The 15,398-nt window shown below is 45.2% G+C and overlaps 1 protein-coding gene across 1 annotated transcript in view; it reads left to right on the plus strand.

Annotated features, from left to right (window-relative positions):
- LOC116784429 (cystatin-like) overlaps positions 1-1,825 on the plus strand; it is a 2,580-nt gene extending 755 nt beyond the window's left edge. Inside the window, exons 2-3 of the mRNA XM_032683038.1 lie at positions 237-350; positions 1,425-1,825. Coding sequence (XP_032538929.1) covers positions 237-350; positions 1,425-1,502 — 192 coding nt within the window. The 3' untranslated portion in view covers positions 1,503-1,825. The remainder of the gene's footprint in view (positions 1-236; positions 351-1,424) is intronic.
- Positions 1,826-15,398: the final 13,573 nt, after the last annotated feature.

Below are 15,398 nucleotides of genomic sequence, written 5' to 3' on the forward strand. Positions count from 1 at the left end.
ATTGTTAAGGAAGCTGCTATGTGAGACGTGTTTACTTGGATTTTGTTTTCTGTTTCTGAGAGGGTGCCAAGTGCCACTTTCGTGGAGGTTGCCTCATACACTCCCTTCTTTACTCTCGGAATCTGTTTTCCATCATGTAATAGGAACACTGCCTGCCTCTTTGCTAGGCTTGTCTCATCAGAGAGCCCTTCTCTCTCTGCTGCGAATAAAGTTGCCTCTGATTTGTCTTGTTACAGATTGTGGCTGGAGTCAAGTACATAATGAAAGTTGAGATTGCCCGGACAACTTGCACAAAGCCAGCAGCTGATCTCCAGCGCTGTGCTTTCCGTGACGAGCCGCAGATGGCTAAGGTAAGCTCTAGGGTACACAGCTTACTGACTCCCTGATTTCCAGCCTCATCCCACTGGCTGACTTAGTACAGATGGCTATAGGCAGTGTCCTCTGTCTGCCCCAGCCAAGAACAGAGACCTTATGCCTGTACACTTAACAGGGTACTCCTCTTGCAGAACTTGTCTTGCCAGGTGATGTCAGAGAAGACAGGGCCTTTTGCCAGTTTCATAAGTGGGGCACTGAGGCTGGAGCACTGCATTTGTCTCAGTTCTATTAGCAAGTGCTTGTGGTCTGGATCAGAAGGATATGTGGAGGAAACTCTGCCAAGCCTACAGGTCTCCTGGCTCTCAATCCCCATATCTCAGCTCTTCTTTCCCATGGTGATGTAAACATGCTTGACTTGGCATGCTTTCCTGTAGGACCTGTACTGCTGTGAATAGAGGTTTGGGCAAAGCCCTGCCCAAAAGAGGCAGATTATTCCTGTTCTCTGTGCCCGCCAAGGTGTTACACCAGCATTTTGTCCAATAGCAATGCTCTGTAAGGAGTAACTGAGCTTTTTGGATGGGAGCACCAAATATGTCTGCCTTTATCTGATCTGTGTCTAGTTCTTCCATAGCATTTTATTTCTTCTGTTAATGGCAGTCACAGGCTGTATGTGTATGTACCCTTTGTTACCTGTGTGTGTATGAGAAGTGTAGCTGCACACAAATGATCCACAAAGCACCTTGCTAGAATCTGATGTGTACCACTATGGCAGCTGCAATGATTTGACATAGGTACGTATGGATTAGCTGTCCAGGTGTGCTTAGCTGTGCCTGGAATCTTATGTTTGAGTATTACCCGTGGTGAAAGCTTTCCTCTGAATGGATAAAGGAGGTAACCTGATTCTTAGCAGTGCTGACTGCTCAGCTTTACTTGTTAGGGCTTATTTGAGAGACATGACTCTCATCCTGAGCAGGTACTAACAAGAGTGCTGCTTCAAAGTACTTGTCTGGACAGGGCAAATCTAGAGAGCCACAGAAATGCAGAACAAGGGTAAATGACACTGTTTTATGCTCTTAATCTGGTAACTACTTCTTTCTTTCTCTCCTTAGCACACCATTTGCAACTTCGTAGTACTGAATGTTCCTTGGCGAAACCAAATTGAACTACTGGACAGTAAGTGCCAGTAAACCTACCTTGATTCCAGCAGAAACCAGCAACCAGTTGCTCAGATTTAAAAGAAAACGGCAATAACACAAATAGAGATGGGCTTTATCAACGCCTGTAACTCAGCTACTTATGTATGCTTGTGCTATGCAAATTAAACCATGTAACTTTACTTTTAAAGCACAGTATGATCTCAACTTTTTCTTCTTTGGAATTATTATTTTAGAGCAACTGTTCTGATCTTTCTGCAGCTTTCCCAATGAAGTCACTCCACGATCAGAATTCTGATTAAAACCCCTTGGTATCCCTGTTAAGTGATTACTGTAAACATAAAAACTTAATTAATAATTGCTGTGATGTGTGGTTTTCTTTGATCTTCTACTGTCTCGGAGGGAGGGTTTGCTTTTATTTGTCACCTAATCTATCCTGTCCAAAGAATGGGATGAGAAGGAATAGAGGGTCCTGATCACAGAGACAAAACATGCCTCCTTGTCCCTTAACCTAGCCTCTAGTTTTGAGTAAGTGATGGAAGTCTTAGCTGTTTTCACCGAAGGAACACTGCTTTTGAAAACACTTTATCTTGGGAAGATTAGCCAAAGCTGGTACTGAGGCTGTAATTGTTTTGGATCCTGGTTGCAGTACTGTTGTGTTATAAGGCTGCATGTGCAGCTGTGCTTTGTAGGAGTTAACCATTCTAGTGTCTTTCTGCACTACCCTTTTTTTTTTTTTTTTCCCCTAGGTTTTAGAAACTCTTGCTTCCTATGGTATCTGATCTTTGCAAGCTGTATCCTTAGCTTTTTCTGAGCAGGAATTCTTGGTGCTTTCCTTCCAGTCCAAGCAGTAGCATGGCTCATTTCATTTATAGCTTAAACTGTGACTGCTGGGGAAACAGCTTCTTTGGCATATGTACCTGACCCGTGACAGCTCCCATTTGCAAGCAGAGATGGGTGCAGAAATCCTTGGAGTAGATCGGTGATGAGCCTGTCTCTGGGGAGACTGAGCTATATCTGGCTGTGTATTGCCTGTGGGTAATTTGAATGATGTCTGATCTGGGCAAATGCCTTTAAATCCATAGGAAGAGAGGATCAGCACCCAAGAACTCTTATGAGAACTGGTTGAGGTATTTCCTTGAAACTATGATGAATTTATATTGAAAGGAAACTGGGAATACCGTGCCTGCATGGGGAAGGACAGATGACCCTGAAACCCATAACCTATATAGCCTGAGAACAGCCCAGTGGAGAATGAGGGGGGGGGGGAAAGGAAAGTTAGTAATTGGTCTCAAGTGGATACCTGATATGAAAGAAGTGTCATCAGCCAGTGTAGTTTTATAGCAAATGGGTATTGTACACAAAACCTGGCTTTGTTCTGTGAGCCTGAATATTCCCTGGAAGAGACCCTCTAAATCTGAGGGTGTGTCCAAGTTTAGAGGTACCTTTCACTCGGTCAACTCATTGCTGCTAGTTTCTAAAAGTGTGGCACCATATTTGATGTTGGTGTGAGCATCACAGGGAAAGACAGCTCCAGATCTAGCTGGAGGTAAAAAAGAGATGTGATGTCCCAAATCCCAAGCAAGAGAGACAGGCTTCTCTGAGCAGAGCAGAAGGCAAGTGAGACTGGAGCTTGAGATCATGTGTAGGAGGGGTCTTTAGGTTTTTATTCTTGGTGGAATACTGGAAGGAAGAAGCAGGATCCCCTTGAAAGAAATTCCTTTTCAGGGGAAGGTGCCAGGTCAAGAGAAATAGTCTTGGGAATGGGTGAAGGTGCTGAGGTGAACAATGGGGATGCTTCTGGTTTTGCACAGTCCTGATAGTACATTTCCTGCTTCATCTTGTGTCTTTGTTTTTCTGTATTTTGAAGTAAACATATTCCTTTTGGTGTAAATATCACCTATGGATAAAGTGAGTCCAGCTCCCTGGGAGTCCATCTTCTGTGGGTTGCTCTTCTGCCTAATGGAAATGGCACTTCCCATCATTGCTGGGGTTTGACAAGCTTGCACTGAACATAAGGCCAGATCTTGATTCATGTTGTCAGGAGAATGAACTGGTTGCCCAACACTAAGAATCTGCATCTGAGTTGTGTTGAGAGCCAATAGGAATAAATCCCCCTGCTTCCTCACCATCATCACCCCCATCTCTGAGTGCTCTGTATTTTTTTTATTGCCAGCCATGTCAGTAACTGTGCATGACCCTGATGACCCTGGGGTGACAAGATGCTCAGGTGCCCTCGCTTGTCCTCTTCTAACTACTCCATTCATACATGCTTATTCCCTGTCTTCCAATCTGTCTATACAAACATTAGGCAGTGATGAAGGGGTTCCCTCTTGCTTTTGGTGGGTTTATCTCTGTTTCCCTTATGTTGTCTTGATTTGAGGCCTGGTTGGGTAAATGAGGATGTAGATGGACCTAACTAGGCATTTCTACCACTTTGCTGTATGTATTAACCAGCAGCTCAGAATAGCATGTGGGCAAAAGAGTGGCTGTGCCAGAGAAAATGAGTTTGAGTGTCATAAGCTCCCGAATCTGAAGGTATTGCATTTTATGTTGAAATGCCAATGACTCACGGCATGAGTGAATGGCACAGATTACCCCATACTCACAAACTGCTGAGTGTCAGCCTTGGTGATTATCTCTCCATGCTCTCTACTCAGAAGTGCCAAAAAAGCCTGACCTAATTTAAACACTGTGGGCTGTGTTACTTTGCATTTGCAACAGGCTAAGAGCATTAGTGGAAGTTCCTGTGCCAAGAGCATTTTGCTTGGCTGGCTGGCGATGGCTCAGTCAGCTGAACACTGAGCTCTCATTTTTAGCTGCTTTCCCTGCCTAACTTTTTCAAATGTTGGTGTCAAATATGAACAAGTGACTAGAGAAGTGCTTGTTTTATGTTGTCTTGTTATACTTTGCTTGCATCTGATGGATCAATTTTGGGGTCATTCTTCCTGAAACTTAGGGAGATCAGAGCTTTGCTGCTGTTACAGGTCATGAACCTAAGGCTTTTTCCTGGCTCTGGTTCTCAGGGAGAGATTTAGGGCCAACTATGTGAGAAGTCTGGCTCTCGTTAGCAGTGCTTGCACTTGCAGATCTGTGCTCAAATGAATTTGTGGCTCCCAGCTCCAGCAAAACACAGCTAAGACATGCTATGGAAGTCACAATGTTTTTGGAGCCTCTGGACATTACCGGTGTGCCATGGCTTTGGCATGCTCAGTTGAAGACAGCAGGATTATATCCTCAGTGTGAAAAAGCAGTGAACACCCACACACCTCTTTTCCCATGGTCCAGGACCTCATTTAAACTCAAGCCTGGGTCCTCTGTCCCTGTCAGAGCTGCATTAAATATGTCCTTATCTCTTGCCCTGGGTGTGCATGGGTTTTGGACCTGCCTTATATCTTTGTCTGCAGGCCCTTCTCCTGCTCTGGAGTGGGCATCTTGGAGGGACCCTGTTCCTGGTTCATCCTCTTACTGTGTCTGGGGCTGTTTATGGAACCTGCCCCAGCTCTGTCAGCCATGCTGACATCCTATGGGTCTGTGCCCTGTTGGGGAGGGTATGGTCAGCACTGGAGTCCCCCCAGCTCCTTGGGTCATTCCCTGCTCATGCAGCTACCTGGGAATGGCCCAGCAGGGTTTTTCTGAGATTCTTGAAGCTGCACTCCTGGCAGGTATGAACACTTCCCTCTGCACACAGCCTAAATTGCAATTTCCTGCAATTATGAAAGGAAGTAACCATGTAAGGGTCCAGGTCATGCTGCAGCCCTCAGTCTGGGTCACCCAGTGCTGTTGCGCATGTGCATGTGCTCAAGATGTACAATCTTGCATAGACATCTCTTAGTGAGTGTTTAAAGATGCTTGGTTGCTTGTATTCATTTTTAACATGCAATACCTTAGAATCACTGTAGTGATCAGGAGATTGGATTTACCAATCAAACTCACGTCCTGTTTTGAGTCTTGGTGCTTTATGTCTTGACACTGGAGAGGTAAGGCTTCATATCTTTCCTTGTGAGATGTAATGGTCATCTGGAGATCATTTGAGCAGAAAAGTGTCCTAAGTTAGGTCACTGCTGGCAGTGCTGAGCCCTTCCATTATTCCTAGTGGTGGCCTGTGGATGAGAAGGTGAAAGGGAAGGTGCCTGGTTCTTCTCTCCAGGCATCACAGACCCAGGCTTAGCAAGAAAGAGTGAGGAGGATTCTTCTGGAGTGAGGAGAGTAGCCAACCTCCAGGCTCCACAATGCAAATCGCTCCCTGATGTTCCCCTCTGGCATGGGTCATGGCTCATTGGGACAGCAGACCCTGGGGCTGGACCAGGGGCTTTGAGGTGACACATGCTAAAGCCTCTCTTCTGTGTCACTCACTTGTATGGCATTGCTCAACATCTGTGAGCTGGTGGGCTCCTGCTGTAAGATTTTGCAGCAGGGAAGAAAAGGAGAAGCTCAGCTGCTTGTCCCCATGATAAGCTGGTGGATGATCTTGGGGTATGTGCTGGGCTATTTCTAACCTTCCTGGAGGTGGATGTGGGCATATGTGAGCCTAGGGCTGATGATGGGGAAACCTTTCTCTGCTTCCAGCTGGAGAAAAAACACCAGTGACTCATGATGCCCTCATCATACCATGCCTCGTTGAGAGACACTGTCTCTCCTCACTAGCTGAGAAACATTATACCTTGTGCTGTGCCATCTCCACCATTTTTTTTTTTCTAAGCATCCAGCTGCAGAAGAAACTGGGACTCAGGCCTGGTCAGGGATTGATTTTATATCTTGAATATAAAAGTTAGCAAGAAAAGAGTTCTATCAGGTGAAGTTCCCGTCTCCCTTGTCCTAGGTGAAGTCCCTCCATTTGTCCAGTGAGTACTAGTTTCTTCCCTTCTTGTGGGGCCAAGGAGAGAATCCCAGGCATCCCTGGAAGAAAGTTACTGTCTCCACGTGCCAGAAGTGGCTAAAAATGGCTTAAAGCCTGTGGTGTTAACATCAGTGAAACTCCATCCTCCAGTGTTCCCAGTAACATTGCCCACCCTTGATTGTGGGGTGGGCAGTGAGGTTACTGGTGTTGTTCTTAGAGGACTCCCATGCCTTCATTAGTGATGAGGGAAGCATGGACCACTTCTCTCTGAATGTTTTCAACCCTCTGTCTTCTCCTGATTGAGTTGGTGCAGTGATGAGTTCTGCCAAGCTGCAGGTTGCTACATGGCAGAGAGGAAAATGAAGCACCACCCTCTGTCACATGGCAGCTGCAACAGTTGCAGGGCTGGGGATCATGTCTCTTCACTGCTGTTTTCTCCATCGCTGTTGTAGTCCTGGGTTTATCAAGGTGCAAGACAAGCTGTGCCAGGATTCATCCCAAGCAGCTACACGGGGAATTTCCTCCTTCTGGGTGCCAAAGGCCAAAAGCACAGTGATTTTCCCACACAGGAGCACTAGGAGACTTCTATGGTTAGTGAACCTGGCCTTAGCTTGCTGATGGCCAGACAATCTGGAAGAACAAACTGTGCTAAAGAGGAAGAGGCTGAAGAAAATATTGGCTTGGCTTTCTGGGTGACTTTGGTTTCCAAATGCAGTCATGCAGTTCTGAGTACATCCAGAGGAGAGGGGGCACCAGAGCCATTGGGAAAGATGCTCTTCACATACCATGTTGCAGCTTATGCAGATGAAGCTGGATGTACCAAGCTCTGCCTGTGCAGAGGTACAATTTGGTGAGCTTGGACATCACAGGGCTGGTTCCAGAGGGAATGTGTGGGAACTCTTCAGGAACAACCTTCCCTCACACAATAGCCTATACAATGAAATTAGTTTTGGGCCTATGAGCATGGCTTCATTGGACAGGTTGGCTAATTACACTGACCTTCCCTTGATAAAACTCATGGGACTTTTTAAGATGACTGTAGATTTTTAATTACCTGTTTTTCCTTGCCGAACAGCAGGTCTTTTCACTGTTTTCTGTGTTAGGAAGAGAACATAGATGGAAATGTTTTTCCTATTCAACCTGACATTTTGTGTGTCTCCTGCACAGATGGTTCAGTGAAAATGATTTCTTCTGTGAAATATTGAGAGAATAATGAAACATGATGTTTCTACAGCTCTGACATGCTTTTTGTCCAGCTGGCTTGCTCAGAGGCTTTTGGACATAACTCTCTGAGATCTCAGTTTGCTAGGAAATTGGAGAACCAGTAAGAAGCTTTTTTGCTCTGTGCTGTTTAAACTACTCTGTCCCAAATGTAGGAAATGCTTCTTGCAGATGTTTATGCTAGTAAAGCAAGGAGCAGCAGAGTTCAGCTAGAGGAAAAGGAGCACAGGCACTGTTTGATCAATCCAGCACAAATCTGAGAAAAATCTCATTTGGGCCCTCTGATTACCACCTTTAATGAGAATAAAGAAAGCCCATAGTCTGCACCCACTGGTGGAAGCAGCTGCTGTAGATAAACTCAGTCTGTAGCACAGGAGGGCAGAGCTAAATACTTAATTCTCCACGCAGATGTCATTGGGGCCCACTGTGCCTGGGCCTGCATGGGGGGAGCCAGCATGGTGTTTACCCACTGTGGGACAGGCTGATATGCAGTCAGGACTTGTAGGAAGAGGGGCTGGTCTGTACTTGGGTCTGACAGGGTAGTATTCACCAGGGAAGAGCTGTGGCTACTGCAAACCAATTTTTTCCACCTCAGTACTAACCACAGAGCTTCTCAACTGATAATGGGGGGACAAGGTGGGAGCAGAAATGCCCAACAGGTTTTCAGATGCTCCACTGAACATCCTCTGGCTATCAGCAGAACCAGCTTGATCAGGAAGTAATGAGAGTGAGTAGTGAGTGAGAAATTAAACACTGGCCCCAGACTGACATGTTTTGGTCACATTTCAGATACCTACTACATTTTATACTGAGTGCACTGAAATTAGCCTTTTTGTCCTCAGAAGGGGCAAAGCACTCAGTGCTTCACTGTGTCTGGGCTAGGAGGGGAGAAAGGAAGGTGAGGACATCGCCTCCCCACACCAGAGCGCTTCCAGTCAGCACTGTGTTGTGCTGGGATGGTGCAAAGCTGTGACTCTATGGCATCCTTGCCCATCCTGGGCGCAATGCTCATGGCAGAACCTGGTATGGAAGACAATTTTCAGTCTGAGGCAATACTGTGTGCTAAAGTGACTTGCCTGGGAACAAGCCTGCCTCTGGGCCTGGCTGTAAGCTATATGCCAGCCTTAGTGGTTTTGTTTGGTGTGTTTGGGGTTTTTTTGTTTGGTTGGTTTTTTCTTTGTTTTGTTTTTTTAATTTTTAATTTTTTATTCTTTTTTAGAAGAGGATTGGAGAAATTTGTAACACTCCAATTGTCCTTTAAGCACTTTAAAGGAGCAGTGTTTGCCCAGGTGCTGCAGAGAGGAGTCCCGTGAAAGGGCTGCAGCACCTGGTGAGTATCCTGTCCCCTCCTGGTGCCAGCAAGACCATGTTGAGCTGGAGAGCAGGGGCCAGTCTCAGAGATGATGCCTGTCAGTGAATCCAATGCACAGACACACTGTTCCTTTACCTTGACACTGCCCAAAGCACATGCAGCAAATGCTGTCTGCAAATGCTTGCACTGTGATGGGCTCCCAAATCCCCCTGAAGTCACAGAAGATTTCTGGGCCTTTCTTTGAATCCTGAGTTTGGTATCCACTGCTGGGAGAGGGCATGCCCCATATAAAGGTCTGTATATACTCCTGGTGTAGTGCCCCTCAGTGCTTTGTCCAAGCTCCTTTGGAACTTCCCTGTGGAGCCAAAATACCTGCTGCAAGGGGAGCAGAGTACTGCAAAACCCTGCTTTAGCCAACAGAGAAGCATAGACTGGACCTTGACACAGGCAAACAAGGTTTATATATTTAGTTTTATTCTTTTAAATTTTGTTTTTATAGGGAATGTTGGGGGAACACCTACCATTGGAGAAGGTCCTGCATGATGGTGTCTGAAACCAGCACATAAGCTGCACATGTGACCCCAATTCTGACACTGGGCTGCTCTTTCTTGGCCTTGATCTTTACCATCTGCATTTTACTGAGGCATTTGTGTCTTCTTGTGGAAGATACTGTTTCACAAGCCCTCCTGAAACACAGATGTTGTCTGACCATTGCACTTGTGTCTCCCAGGACTGGAAGAGAAGATGTGCTGCATGTGGCAGAGTTAGCAGGGAGAAGCAGGGCAAGCAAAAGTATTGGATGAATTTCCAGCAGGGAGAAGTGGTCCCTGGGTCCCCCGGATACCTGAGGCTAAGTAAAGTCTTCCTTTCTCAACTCTTGTAGCCTCATATGTGTAACGTGTAACCTAAAAGCTTTCCACAGGGGGTCACCGTCTCACAAGGAGATACAAGACGGGGCTATGGATGGAAGACAGACTGGCTTCTTATCCTAAGCAAAAGCAAGGCAGAGCCAGACATCTGCCACAGCCCTGTTCCTTATCCAAGCAGGTCCATCTCCTTTTAGGTGTCTGCTGGAGGAAGATCTGACACAGCCCGCTTGGAGCCACATGTTGCTTTGATCACCCAGGCAGAAGGACACTAGAGGGACAGATCAGTGTCCCCTAGTCAGTAAGGGGGACTGAGGGGATTACCTCTGTCAATCCCTCAGAATCCTGGATGTCCCAAACAGATGCTCTCCTGCAGGATCAGCACATTTTTGCAGCTCTTTGCCTGGGTATTTTTGTTGCCAACAGATATCTTCTCAGTATTTTGTGTCCAGTGGTCTGTAAACTGAAGGAAGTTAACTCTAATTTTATCCCATCTTCTTGTCCTCCTGAGAATAATAAAGCTGTTTCCGTAGGTGTGAAGAGCAAACCCAAACCTATCTGCCCTTAGGTGGGGAGTGTTCTTTGAGATCATGGTAAAGATTGTTGCTATGTGATTTCTATTCATTTTGTAATAGAAAATGTGTTTTTCTAAATAGCCCAGTTGTGATGAAAATAGTTGCAGAGCTTCTGGCTGTGTCCCTGCCAGCAGAGGTCCTGGGCTGTGTAAGCAAAGTGTGGGAACTGGGATATTGAAATATGAACATGCTCGACCACTGATCCTCCACCACCCTCATACCTGGCAGGTGCTTGGAGAAGCAGTCTAATAAAAAGACTGATGAATTGTATTTGTGGCTGCTACGAATTTTATACACATACCAACATAAATATTTGTAGAGAAGGGCTATGAACTTTCCTGAGCTCTGCTCAATATGTTACACTGAAGATATCTCATTATATTTAGCTCCTCAGGAAAACCAGGATCAGATAGGAAAATACTAACTTCTGCTGATGAAATAATCAGCGATTTTTCAATATAATGCCATAAAAACAGAAGCAGAAACTGGATGTTATCATAATTTAGTGATTTTTCAGATCTCTGGCCTAATTGAAATGCAGTCTATTGTATTTTGTAGAACTTTGCATGGCTTTCCCAAGAACAGCTGCTGACACGTGCCACTGTATTGCTTGTAAATACTGGAGCTCCTGAACACAGGCAGACCCTACAATGTGAAGGTAAACCATTTGCTCTACAGATACTGAAACCACCCTTTTTTGATCACAGTGGCATTTATTCCTGGCAAACAAGCACCAAGTGCGAACTGTCTTTATGCTGCCCCAAATATGTTTCAGGGCCGTGTGCAAAGCCACCAAAAGTTGTAAGTGCATTTCATAAATTAGTGGTAAATGTCCTCCCCACCACCAGAAATTATTGCCCAGAAATTAGATAAGGTCTGGAGAATTCAATTTATGTAAATACCTGGGACTATCCCCTGAATTATTAAAACAGAACAAGAGTGTTACTCTAGTTAGCTCCTGGACCCCTCAGTTTATTAACCTGCATGAATCTTCTTTTCTTTGGAATTGAAATTAGCTCCCTTAACTACCTCAACATAAAGCAAGCATCTCATTTTCTACAGGCCTTTTTTTAAAGGTAGGCTGAGATTAAATAGCTGGCAACTCAAGCAGATATAAAAGGCTATGTTGTGGCAATGCATATGATGTGATATATGGTATAATTGGTATCAGTGTGCAGAAGAAATGAAAATCGAGATTGCTTTTTGTTTGCTTGCTGCTTGCTTACTTACTCCTGGGATATTGTGCCATCAATTAAGAGCTCATTTCTTCCCTTTGAGGGTGAAAGTCCCCTCTTTGAGGCAAGACTGGGAAGACTGCAAATTGTCTTGTATCAAATGGTAAAGATTACAAAAGTGCAAATAGTAATTGGGAGTGCTTGGCTCAGTGTCCTGGGGATGGTCCTGGCTGTGTCCAGGTCAGGCATGGCTAAATTCCTACTTTTCTGCTAACAGCCAGACAAAATTTAATGAAGTGGCATGTGAGTGAATGCAAGATGTTGAGTAAGGGATGAAGGGCTCTTGATGACACAGTGCCAGCTGTGCTACAAGGTGCTACAAGGGCAGTGTCTGGGGGAGCCAGGATGTCCCCTCCAAGCACTCCTGTGGGCTTTTTGGAAAACTGGTTTTGGAGTCCCCAGAGAGCTCTGCACAAGGTCCTCTCTCTTCAACACCTCCTTGGGAGGTGAAAGGCTAAATCTCTTATTTCCCTGGAAGGAAAACAGCTACTAAACAGCTACTAAACAGCTGAAAGTTTATACTGAGGGTGGTCTTGTCACCAGCTGCATCTCAACCCTCAGTTACTGGGTTTGGAAAGAAAGCTTCAATGAGCAGACAAACTCATGATTATTTTTTTCTATTCTTTGATTTAAGGAGAAAACAACAGTGAGATTGAAAAAAACCTCATGGTTTCTGTGCTTAGTGACTGAGTTGGTCACGACTGTGCTTAAGATCAGAATGGCTTAACACAGTCAGAGCTAATTCTGTGCTCTAAGACCATTGCCAAAGCAGAGAAGTGTTTTTTTCACACCCATGTGAGAGTTTTTGTCCTTTTTTGAATTTGTTTACCAGCTGCCATTTTTGGAGGATTTTGAGATCTGAGAGAACATTTAATTCACTAACTGGAGTTAATCTCAGAAGTAACTTAACTTTTACCATATGTCTTACTTTTAATGAGTTTAGTGTTAGTGTAGGTCAGTTTTGCTGGTATGTTCAATTTTTATTATTATAAAGTACCATAAAAAGTGGGTAAGACCTTCAGACTGCACCAAAACCTAACGGTTTTGAGAATGAAAGATGTCAAAGGATGGTGTAAAGTAAGATATATGCAGGTATCCCCCAAAAATGCCAAGGCAGTGGAAAGAATTCAAAAATGTTTATTTTGGAGACCAGAACACTAAAAAACTTACAAAGGAAAAAAACCCCTGCACCAGCGACAAGCGCTGGGCCGGAGAAAAGACACACCCCCTGTTCTTCTCAGGGGTTTGTCGTCCCCAGTCTCCCCCACTGTGGGGCCTTCAGACATATCTGCAAGAACTTACCTTCTCTTGTACCTGGGGAGTCAACTTCTCTGGAATGTAGGAGGAGAAACATCTAAAACTGTCTCTGGGAAAGATGCCTCATTCCAGGCAGGAAAGCTTCCTTAAGCAAAAAACAAGTTCTACCTTCTTGTTACAAATTCTTCCGAAAGGGTACCTACTCCTACAGATGGTCTCTGGTTACTTGGTTCTCCTAAGCTCTTGCCTTTCCCTTGCAAAGCAGAGCCAAACACAGGTACCAGTAACTTTCAAGGCAGAAGCCATCTGTGTATTAAGATAACACCTTATCTGGAGGGACGTTTCAGGTATTTTATGTGAGAATTTGCTTTTTCAACCTGGGATGCTCCCAGCCACCATGGGTGACTAAGATTTAGACCCTGCCATTGTGCTGTGAGGGATGAAAAAGGAGGTTCTGGGGATGTTTATACAAACTTGGCACAGGTTGAAGCAGGGGTGGCAGTACCACTTTTTCTCCCTGACTGACTGCAGCCACTCTTGCAAGGATGCACAAACTGTTGTCTGAACTGTATTTGTTTATAGTCCTTCATAAAACCTTAGTAACCCAAATGTCACAAAATGGTATTATTATTATTATTAGTGCATTTCTTCTTGTATTAGCATGCCCTGACTCCTTGCACAGGGCAATAGAAAGGGCAGTAGAAAGCTTGTGGCCTTTTACTGGCAATTGCAAAAATCACATTTACTGAGCTGTGCTAGAGCTGAAGCAACATCTCTCTAAACTCCCAGCCCTGCAGGCTTGAACAAAGCATTTTGGCAGGAGCTTAGAGGCTACCAAGGAAAGATGAATTGCTGATCCTAGAGGGAAACATGTTCCACATTAATCTGGCTGCTGCAGAGTAACTGGGACAGTGGGGTGGTGGATGGGTCAGGAGGAAATTGATTGCATGCACAGCGGTGTTCATGGAGCAGGACAAATCCTGGCTCACCCCTTTTGTGCAGAGGAAGAATTGTGTGTCTTCTGCATGTTTCCTGGGTGCCCCAGGCCATGCACACAGGAGAGGTAGTGGGGCTGGAGCACTTCCCCTGTGAGGCCTAGCCTGAAGAATGGATGGTACAAGAGGACCTAAGAGCAGACTCCGAGTACTACAAAGAGGTCACATAGAGCATGGGTCTGGGCTCTTCACAGCAATGCATGGTGAGAAGATGAGAGAGATATGGCATAGACTGGAGTGCAATGAGACTGGATTTCCCCATGAGGTTGGCCAACCACTGCAACAGCTTGCCTGTAGAGGCTGGGAGATCTCCATCCTTGGAGATATTCAGAACCCAACCAGGCAGGTCCATGAGAAACCTACTCAAGCTGGCTGTGCTTGGAGCATGGTGTGGCACCAGAGAACTCCAAAGAAGTCTGGCAGCCTGCATCCATCTATGTCTCTAACTGTGAATGCCACGTTTTAAAGATGTGATAGTTGATGCTGTGGTTTTTCTGTTGCAGGCTTCAGGCTGTTGTGCGACTGCCATGTTCTTCTGCTCTCTCAGAGTCCTAGTGGTTGTTCAGAATTTGTCACCGTCAGGATGAAATTCTGGACACCAACATTCAACTACTTCTCATTCACCCAGAAGGCAAGAATGCAGGTCCATGCATCTCCATCTGCTGCAGGTGGAACGGTTGGGTCCACTGCAGGTTTTATGAGGTCACTTGTTGGTGCTTAGGTCTACCCCTTGGCAAGGTTGTCCTGTGGGTATTCTCAGCTTGGCAGAGAGCCTTTGTGGAGGCAACAGGGAGCCAAGCTGCTTCCTAGGGAACAGTGTCCCAGAAACAGAAACCAGGGTTGGATCTTAAACGACTTAGTTTCATTTTCTGTCTCTGCTGCTGGCCTTTTGGGTGATCTTGGGCAAGTTCCTTCATCTTTCTGTGCCTCAGTTTCCCTAGTCTATAAAATTGTGATAATAATTTGAAGTCGGGCTGGATGGGGCTCTGAGCAACCTGGTCTAGTTGGAAATGTCTCTGCTCATTGCAGGGAGTTGGACTAGATGGCCTACACAAAGTAACAATACTAAACCCATTTGAGACCTACTGGTGGATATAAATGTTCACTGCTGTGGTTACACAGGAGCTGAACTCTTATTTGTTGTGGCAATTTTGTCAGTATGTAACTTTTAAATTTGTTCTAGCAACTGGAGAATAAACTGCCTCATCCTAATAATACAAGCAATTTTCAGTTTTTGCAGAGGAACATTTCCTAACTCTCTCGATCTGACAATCTGACCCTTATGACACATGGGTCATTTTATTGCTTGGAAAAATTAATTGTGCTGTACAGCATCAGTGTCTTTCTGCCTATGTATCTCCATGGTAGTGTACAAAATGCTATGTTTATGTATGAAGTTCTTGAAAGAAACATTGAAATATAATGACATTAAGTTTCCTTGAAACAAACACACCTGTAGAGTTGAAATTTTAGGATTCTTTTTGTTAGGTAGTGCTTGTGGTTTAGATTTTTCTTGTTGAATTTCTGCATGCCACCACATGGCTTTGGGGGGGCTGGCGCTAAGGTATCAGCCACAGAGGGGCACCGGCGGGTGGCAGAGGAGATGGGACCTCTGAAGCGAAAACACC

This window comes from Chiroxiphia lanceolata, chromosome 3 (assembly GCF_009829145.1).
Source record: "Chiroxiphia lanceolata isolate bChiLan1 chromosome 3, bChiLan1.pri, whole genome shotgun sequence".
Classification (NCBI taxonomy): Eukaryota; Metazoa; Chordata; class Aves; order Passeriformes; family Pipridae; genus Chiroxiphia; species Chiroxiphia lanceolata.